The sequence below is a fragment of the Onychomys torridus genome, chromosome 18, assembly GCF_903995425.1.
Source record: "Onychomys torridus chromosome 18, mOncTor1.1, whole genome shotgun sequence".
NCBI classification, from domain to species: Eukaryota; Metazoa; Chordata; class Mammalia; order Rodentia; family Cricetidae; genus Onychomys; species Onychomys torridus.
Window position 1 is genome coordinate 63,125,759 of NC_050460.1, and position 9,209 is coordinate 63,134,967.

A 9,209-nucleotide genomic window follows, 5' to 3' on the forward strand; every position below is an offset into this window, starting at 1 on the left:
TGCGTACTTTTAATCCCAGCCCTTGGAGGACAGAGAAGGAGAATCTTTGAGTTCGAAGCCAGCCTGATCTACACCGTGAGTCTTGGGCTAGGCAGGGCTGTATTGTGAGACCCCCAAAACAAATGTCCTGTAGACCTCACCATCAGGGGAATGCAAATACTTTGAGGTAACACCTCCGCCCAGTCCTAATCTGACAGACTCTTGGAGAGGTGTGGAGAAGGAGGTGCCTGTACTCGTGGGTGTGGTGAGAGTCATACAGCCACTGTGGAAATCGGCCACCTGCTGAGCCACCTCCCACCAAACAGGACAGGTTATTAAGGTTAGCAGACGAGCAGAGCTGTCATTTTGATCCCAGAGGTGCCTTACACGTGACAGATCCCAAATGGCCGGCTTTGGCTGACGGCCTCCTAGGGTCTGTAGCCTCGGGTAGACATGAGAGTAAAATACTGGCGGCTGGAGATGCTCTCACTCCTCACAGAAAGACGGCCTGCGGTAGAGCCCATCTGCAAGTGTTTGGCCACTAGGACTTTCGTTCTCACTAACAGGGCTTCCCTTTGGGGTGCTCTCAGGCCATGTAGTGCACGTTGGAAGTGGGATGATTTGGAGCATTTCATCTCCACACTGGGCTGTCCCATCACTAGTTCTCAGGCCTTGACAATGCGTTTGGATGTCAGGTTTTATCTCCATCATTGGGCTAGTAGTTCTTCCTTGCAGACATCTTGGCAGAATTAGGAAGGCTCATTCAGGTATAGAGCCTGGTTCTTAATAGGTCATTTATGGTATAGGCTCTGGATATGTTTAGGAGGGGTCTTTTGTCTTATTAACAAAGCTCTATTGTTATTTTGGAAAGTGCTGTAGCTGATGAGTTTGTAGTAGGCTTGGGCTGTCCTACTTATGTAGTTTGGGGTGCCCCTGGTGGAGCTCAAGGCCTTTGGTCTCTGGAATAACATTCTGAGCTTAGGTACACTCTCCTGGCCAGGCCTGCCTAATGTGTGTATGTATTTTAGGCCTTCTCTACAGTGGGCACTCCTGATTACATTGCTCCTGAGGTGTTCATGCAGACTCGCTACAACAAGCTCTGCGATTGGTGGTCACTCGGGGTGATCATGTATGAGATGCTCATCGGTACGTTGCATGCTTCCTGAGGGGGTTTAGATGCTTTCTGGGGGGATGAGAACCCCTCCAGTGTGGTGGAGGGATGACCATGCAGAGGTGGTAAGTTGCTGTTAGAGACAGAAAACCGGGCCGAGAAGTGCCTCAGAGTCCGGGTTCCGGGCAGTAAAGCTCCACACTTCTGCTCATTACAGGCTACCCACCCTTCTGCTCTGAGACCCCACAAGAGACATATAAGAAGGTGATGAACTGGAAAGAAACTTTGACCTTTCCCCCAGAAGTTCCTGTCTCCGAGAACGCCAAGGGCCTGATTCTGAGGTAGCAGAGCATGTCCAATGCTCAGCCTTGTGACAGGAATGAATCCTGGGTGTTCCTGCTTCCTCCAGGGGCAGGGTTTGGGGGAAGAGCATGCAGGAGCCTGGCTAAGAAACTGTTGGAGGGTGTTGAAAAGCCTGTTTTTTCCAGGTTCTGCTGTGAATGGGAACATAGAATCGGAGCCTCTGGAGTTGAGGAAATAAAAAGTAATCCTTTTTTTGAAGGTGTTGACTGGGAACATATCAGGTATACACCATATTACATTATCCAGGATTTAACATAACTTCGTATTGGAGCGGGGAGGTATTCATCCCCCAGTTCATGAGTGAAGTTCACTCTTCCCTTTAACCTTGGCATTGGCTCTGGGATCAAATTAGGTTAGCAGGTTTGCGGAGCAAGCACCTTAGGTGTGTAACAGAAGATGATAATGAACTCTTGAGTCTCCTGCTTCTCTTCCTCCCAAGGGCTTGGAATCAGGCAGGCATAGGCCACCATCCAGATTGTGTTTCCTTAGTCTAGTTTGGGAGAATCATCATTAGCAAGCTTCATAAAGGAAGAGAGCCCTTTAGACATTTAGAGTCTTTCATTTGCAGTGCAAATGGAGTCAGGCTTGTCCACTGTGTGCCACAGGATGAAGTAGACCCAGCAGTGACTGACAGAATGAAGTGAAGGGTGTCTGGGAAGCATGCTGTCTCCCTCATACCTGTCCTCTATGGTTGAGTGCCTTCAGCAGAGGCTCCTCGTGCCCTGTTGTTCATGTTCGGGTAGAGACTGTTTCTGGGAGGTAGAGGACCAGTGAGAAGAAGGTGAAGGGGTACAGTACAGAGGAAGGAAAGAAGCTTTTTGAGAGGGTAGGGAGGAGGTATGCCCTGGGCTCCTAGACTACCCACTGAAGCACCTGCTTTCCTTGGCACTCAAGGATTACTAAGCAGAAAGTGTCTTGCCATTTTATATTATAATTGTGTTTTGATTTAGATCCTTTTGTTGGTTGGTTTTTGAGACAGGGTTTCTCTGTATAACAGCTGTCCTAGAACTCCCTTTGTAGACCAGGGTGGACTTGTGAAGCTAGCCTGGCACTCACAGTCTGCTTTTTTTTTTTTTTTTTTTTTTTTTGGCTCCACTGTGGCCAGCATCGCTGTGATTTTATCTTTCCAGTGGAATCAGGGAAAAGCCCAGTGCAGGCTGCTTAGAGGCTCTTTCTTCTGTTGGAATAGCACTCTATTTGGGGACCAGCACATTGACAGTCCTCCACTAGGGGATGGGTGCATTGACACAGAGCTATAGCTCTGTTCTCCTCTCTTTCTGATGTCTGTCTTTTTCTTTTTCTTTTTCTTTTTTCTTTTTTCTTTTTTTTTTTTGTTTTTCGAGACAGGGTTTCTCTGTGTAGCTTTGCGCCTGTGCTGGAACTCGCTTTGGAGACCAGGCTGGCCTCGAACTTACAGAGATCCGCCTATCTCTGCCTCCCAAGTGCTGGGATTAAAGGCAGGCGCCACCACCACCCAGTGGAATGCTTTTTTTGTTTGTTTGGTTTTGTTGTTTTTTTGAGACTGCATCTCAGCCAGGCGGTGGTGGTCCATGCCTTTAAACCCAGCACTTGGGAGGTAGAGGCAGGTGGATCTCTATGAATTTGATACCAGCCTGGTCTACAGATCAAGTTCCAGGACAGCCAGGGCTACACAGAGAAACTCTATCTCAGAAAATGAACCAATCAAACAACAAAGAGACAAGGTCTCTGTGTAGCCCTTTTGTTGTCCTGAAACTCATTAGGTATACTAGGCTGTCCTTGAACTCACAAGAGATCCATCTGCCTTTGTTTTCTGAGTGTTGTGATCAAAGCCGTGGCACCGTCATGCCCAGCTGAATTACCAGTTTTTAATGATAATTTTCCTCAGATGCAGTCATTTGGCTTATTTAGCATTTAGAGAAAAAAATGCTGCCTACCAGTGAATAGTCCTCCCATGTCAGACAGGATTCTCCTGAGAAAGACTTGGTCAGCGTCCTCCACGTGAATACTGACTGGTGATTTGGTGTGTCTGTTCTTGGCAGGGAGAGACCAGCTGCCATAGCTATTGAAATCAAGAGCATCGATGATACCTCCAACTTCGATGAATTTCCAGAGTCTGATATTCTTAAACCCACAGGTAATCCCACTGGCTGACATTGAGGCCTCAGAGTTGCATCATCTCCTGCGGTTTTGGGGTGACATTTACAGAGTCTCCTCAGAATGTGGAGGGGAACTTCTGACCCTGTATAAGTAGTACTGTGGGGTAGCGGTGAGAGCACTGAATGGGATGTGAGTACATACCCGTGTTGACTCTGCGCTGGCCTGGCCAAGCCAGTCACAGAACTGTCTGTAGTTACTCACTGGGTTAAAGGTTAGGGGAACGAAGTGACTGGAGCAGGAAAATAAAACTTCGGTGTTCAAGATTTAGTTATGCACATGGGTGCTCTGTCTGCATGTCTGTCTGCAGGCCAGAAGAGGGCACCAGATCCCACTAGAGATGGCTGGGAGCCACCATGTGGTTGCTGGGAACTGAACTCAGGACCTCTGGAAGAGCAGCCAGTGCTCTTAACTACTGAGCCATCTCTCCAGCCCCCAAAATTAAACTTTTAAATATTTATGCAGAAATGGGAAGTTCAGAGAACATAGGTGAGCGAAATAGAGAATTTGCACAGTGAAAATGACGCTTTCCAAATGGGCACTGTGCTGTGTTCTTTAGGGCGTCCTGTCTCTGGGACCGAGCTGTCCTTGAGGGGGGCAGTGACTCAGTCTCTTCCGTCTCTTTGATTACAGTGACCACAAGCAATCACCCTGAGACTGACTACAAGAATAAAGACTGGGTCTTCATCAATTACACATACAAGCGCTTTGAGGGCCTGACAGCCAGGGGGGCCATACCTTCCTACATGAAGGCAGCAAAGTAAGGCCTGTGCTGGGAACCCTAAACTGGTCAGAGTTCTCGGTACAACATTGTGTTTGCCTCTCACGCTCTTGAAAGAACTTCCAAGAAGTTTGTAGACCCCATTAACACGCCATAGTCAAGTCTCTGAAATGTGATGGTAAGTGGCTGTCCTCCACAGTGCACCAGGGACCGGATAGGACAAAGACAAGCATTTCTCCAGCAGCCCCAAGCAGCTGTCCTGCTTCTCGAGGAGCTCTGTGAGCCAGTTTGCTAGGTGTTTCAAAGAGAGTTTGAATTTTCTAAGTTCATCAGAATGAAGGGGAAAAAGAGCCATCATCCACCAGTACTGAGATTATATACACTGAGTACCAGCCAATGCCTGTGTTGTGGTGATATGCCACCTGCCAAGCCCACCAAGTATTTCTTTTCGTTTTATAGCTGAAAATCGTATAGTTAAAGAAATAACGCAATAATGAAAATCTGTGTGAACAGCCAACAGTGTGGCTGAAGGAACGATCTCCGTCCTGTGGGTGTGGTGTTTTCTCCCCATACCTCGGCCTGGGCGAGGAGCTTTCCCCAGCCTTCATTCATGGTGCACTTTACTTATGGTACTAGGGCAAAGACCCGGATCCCCTGACCTATCTCCCCATCCAAAAGACTCATGCTGCTCTTCTGAGTGTGATCCTTTGTGGCTGTTAGCCCCCAAGCCACTGGACACTGCCACGGAGTTCTGGACCATGTTCAACCCTCACTTTCTCTTCACGGCTGTGTAAGAAGATCTTGAGACATGTGCTGCCTACCAGCAATACCAGAAGTGCTACCAGGATGGCTTGTTCCTGAGAACACAGCAGAGAACCCGGTGGAGGCTCCGGTGCTGCCATGCAAGAGCTCACAGCCTCCTTGGAAGCCAAGACAGGCAGCCCAGAGGAGTCCTCGGGCTCATTCCTCAACTCATGGTGCAACTGTGTTTGTCTAGGTGTTCCCATCCCAACTTCAAGTAGCCATTTTGCCTTGGAATCATGATTACAAAGTTTTCCTTTGCAGATGCCTTCCTGGGGGATACTTGCCCCTGCACCCAAAAGGGTTGCCTGCAGCTTGGGCTGACCTGGCCCCTCCGCTGTGGCGTTCTCTCATGAGAAACACTGAATTTAGCACAAAGTGCCTTCTCTGTCACAGCTGCTGCCACCTTTAGAAGACTTGCTGCGTCAGAAAAATGTGGGGGTTCCATATGAACGCATTATTAATTTGGTTTCAAGTGTTGATAACTGTTAGCGCATTCTTTGCACCTGAGTGGTGACTTGCGGTGTCATGGCCAGGCTACAGCTGGGACTCCTCTCTGCCAGGCTCGACGTTGTGAAGGTCAGCTCTGTCCTAGTTCAGCCATTCAGAGAAGAGAAGAGAAGACTTAAAACTGTAAGCAAAACTGCTTTGTTTCCAGGCAGGTCTTAGATGAGGAAAAAGGAATGTTGCGGAAGTCTTCACTCTGGGTAAAGGTGCTGGGTGTGTTAGCTCCTTAATCTTTCATGCAGAGCCTGCCAGTGCAAAGGAGACAGGAGCTCTCTACTACCAAACAGTTGGGGTCCTGATCCCTGTGTGTGTGCAGGAGTGTGTGAGCATGGGTGGAGAGGTAATGTAGAGTAGTGGTGGAGCCTGTGTGGTGGGGAATGCTTCGTTCTGGGGAAATGCCCACATTTTAACTACTCAACCTTGGAATAAACTGTGAAAACAGTAATGGGACCTGGTGGTTTTATTTAGTGTGATGTATTTAAAGTATCGGTGGTTTGAAATACAATCAGGTGGCCCCTTTCAATCTTTGTCCAGAGATACTGGACACTGTTCTCTTGGTACAAAATGCTGTCTCGGAGCTGGCCTTCTGAATTGGTATTCATAGAAAGAGACTTGAGGCCCCGCCTACCTCTGTTTCAGTGGGGACAAAACACTTGCTGGACAGGTGTTGTCACTGGGTCATACAGGAGCCTAAGGGCTTACAGTGTGGGACTTCCTACATAAAATTTCATTACATTTTATGTACTGTGTATGTGTCACAGCTTGTGTGTGTTGTGGTCACAGGACAACTTGGAGCAGTTAGTTCTGTCAGCTCTAAGGGCCCAGGGGATCAACTCAGGTCCTCAGACTTGCTCCTGGCTGTGCATCTCACCAAAACTCTATTTTTTAAAAAAAGATTTTCCGCAGGGCGGTGGTAGCACACGCCTTTAATCCCAGCACTCGGGAGGCAGAGCCAGGCAGATCTCTGTGAGTTCGAGGCCAGCCTGGTCTACAGAGTGAGTTCCAGGAAAGGTGCAAAGCTACACAGAGAAACCCTGTCTTGAAAAACAAAACAAAAAAATTTCATGTTTATCAGTTTTGTTTGCATGTATGTCTGCACCATGTGCACACAATGCTCAAGGAGTCTGGAAGGACATCACATCAGATCCCCTGAAACTGGAGTTCAGTTATGTCCTATGGTGTTGGGTGCTGAGACCTGAACCCAGCTCCTCTCCAAGAGCAGCCAGTGCTCAGTGCTGAGCCCTCTCCAGCCTTGGGTTACTAGTTTTAGATGCATCTGTGTGATACAATATATGACCTCTGCCTTTGGTCACCAAGAGTTCTTCGAATCACCTTCCTGGAAGGCACATTTTTCCAGATCCCCTTGTCCCGTGTCCCTCCCATGTAACCTATATGGTAGTTTCAGTTGAGCTCAATTCTGCTGGTGGCTCTTTCCTATTTAGCATGTTTTCCCGAAATGTCCAACTATGAAAATTAATGCCAGCTTAAAGCAGCTCAACAGTGCTTTTCACTCGGTTTTCAGAGGACAGTTGTCCACACAGCATTTAAGCATCCCTCCTCCAGAGGTCCATGCATGCTAAGCCACAGGCCAGTAGCCTGCAGGAGCTCCTGAAGGAGTTCTTTAAAGGGTTTTTCTTTGTACTTCCAGCTCCCAAATAATGACACAGACTTTTTTAGAGACAGGGTTTCTCTGTGTAGCTTTGCACTTTTCCTGGAACTCATTTGGTAGCCCAGGCTGGCCTCGAACTCACAGAGATCCGCCTGGCTCTGCCTCCCAAGTGCTGGGATTAAAGGTGTGCACCACTGTCCAGCTCCATAGGACTTCTAAAAGCTTTTGGAGGGAAGGACCAGTCCTGAGGAGCATTAGCTGAGGGCAAGCAATGCCTGGGAAGAAAATATCACCCACCAGGCCATCTGTCCTCAGGGTGTTAGCTCTGGACACCTATGGGGTCTTTGTTATTAACAAGAAGCCAAGGAGAAACTTGATTAGAATGGGGCCAAGACAGGAGGTCCTGCAGACCCTGCCCTCGTTTCTCACCTGATCTGAACACTAACAGGTCTGATATCTAAGCTTTTGTGTTACACGAATCTTACTTAAAAGGTCCTACTAATAAAAACAAACCTGGAGCCAGGTATTGGGGTGAATACTGGAAGATCAGAGAAGCAGAACAAGCCACAGCTACCTCGCCTTGCTGGTTCCTCAGCTGATCCTGTTTCCTCATACTGGATGCCTGAGTCCTCATCCAAATGGATCTCAGTGAACTGCTGCTCAAAAGCCTAAAAGCTTAACCAGCTCTAGTTCCTGGTCCTCACGCCTTCTATACCTTTCTGCCATCACTTCCTGGGGTTAAAGGTGTGTGTCACCATGCCTGGCTGTTTCCAGTGTGGCTTTGAACTCAGAGATCCGGATGGATCTCTGCCTCCCAAGTGACAGGATTAAAGGCGTGTGCGCCACCATTTTCTGGTCTCTATATCTAGTGACTGTTCTGTCCTCTGACCCCAGTTAAGTTTATTAGGGTGCAAAATATTTTGGAGAACACAGTATCGCCACACTTTTGGTTTTACATTTGGTTGAGTGTCAGGGTTAGTTGGATTGGAGTGTAGGGTCTCCAGCGGCAACTCACTGTGAACTCAAGAAGACGGCCTAGGACAGTAGAGGAAGAGAAGAGGCGAGCCCGTGTCCTAAGGAAAGGGACCCACTGTCCCGGCCAGTAGGCACCACCCTTTAAATCCGTTAGAGGTTGGTTTTTTGTTTTTCTTTTCTGTTACGACTTTTTTGGCATTAGTGTTTTCTTTGACTGACGAATCTATTTTCTCTATTGTGTCTTCAACGTCAGAGATCCTCTGTTCCATGTCTATTGTCTCGATTTCAATTTTCAAATCTTGAACTGTTTCCTTCATCTGTTTAATTTCTTTTTCTTGGCTTTCTTTGATTTCTTCAATTTTTTGTTTGTTATTTTCTTCCATTTCTTTAAGGAAGTTTTTCATTTCCTCTTTAAAAAGGGCCTCTATCATCTTCTTAAAGTAATTTTTAGGATTGATTTCTTCTGCCTTGATATGTTCAGGTCTTGCAGGTGTAGAATCCCTAGGTTGTGATGTTGTCATGTAGGTCTTCATGTTGTTGCCTGTGTTTTTGTCTACTCATCTCTTCCTCTGCTCGGTGCAGGCAGTGTCTGTGTCTGAAGGTGCCTCTTGTTCTGATAGTCTTGGTTTACTAGTTCTTGGCCAAATCAGTGCTGTTGGGCTGTTTCTCAGGGAGCAGTTGTTCCCAGTTGGTGCAGGGTGTGCTTATGGTTTCAGTGGTTGTTGGGTTTGCAGGGGCTGTTTTTGTTTTTTGGGTTTTTGTTTTTTGGTGAGGGAGTAGGGAAAGGTAGCTGCCTGGTCCCTGGGGCTCCGATGGCTGGGGCCTAGGGGTTAGAGACCTGGTCTGCCAGTCCAGAAATGGTGCCTTACCTGTTCCCAGTCAGTGTAGGGTGGGCTTATGATTCTGGTGATCTGGTTCAGTGGCTGGGTGGTTCCTTCTCTTGCGTTCTCAGGTTGCATTTTGCTCACTCATTAACTCCTCAGCTAAGCTTGTTTCCTCAGACTGCA

At 47.7% G+C, this 9,209-nt stretch overlaps 1 protein-coding gene across 1 annotated transcript in view; it reads left to right on the forward strand.

Annotated features, from left to right (window-relative positions):
- Window positions 1-6,068, forward strand: part of Stk38 (serine/threonine kinase 38) — a 28,867-nt gene extending 22,799 nt beyond the window's left edge. Inside the window, 5 exon segments of the mRNA XM_036167563.1 lie at window positions 1,008-1,125; window positions 1,308-1,431; window positions 1,579-1,674; window positions 3,475-3,569; window positions 4,223-6,068. Coding sequence (XP_036023456.1) covers window positions 1,008-1,125; window positions 1,308-1,431; window positions 1,579-1,674; window positions 3,475-3,569; window positions 4,223-4,353 — 564 coding nt within the window. The 3' untranslated portion in view covers window positions 4,354-6,068.
- Window positions 6,069-9,209: the final 3,141 nt, after the last annotated feature.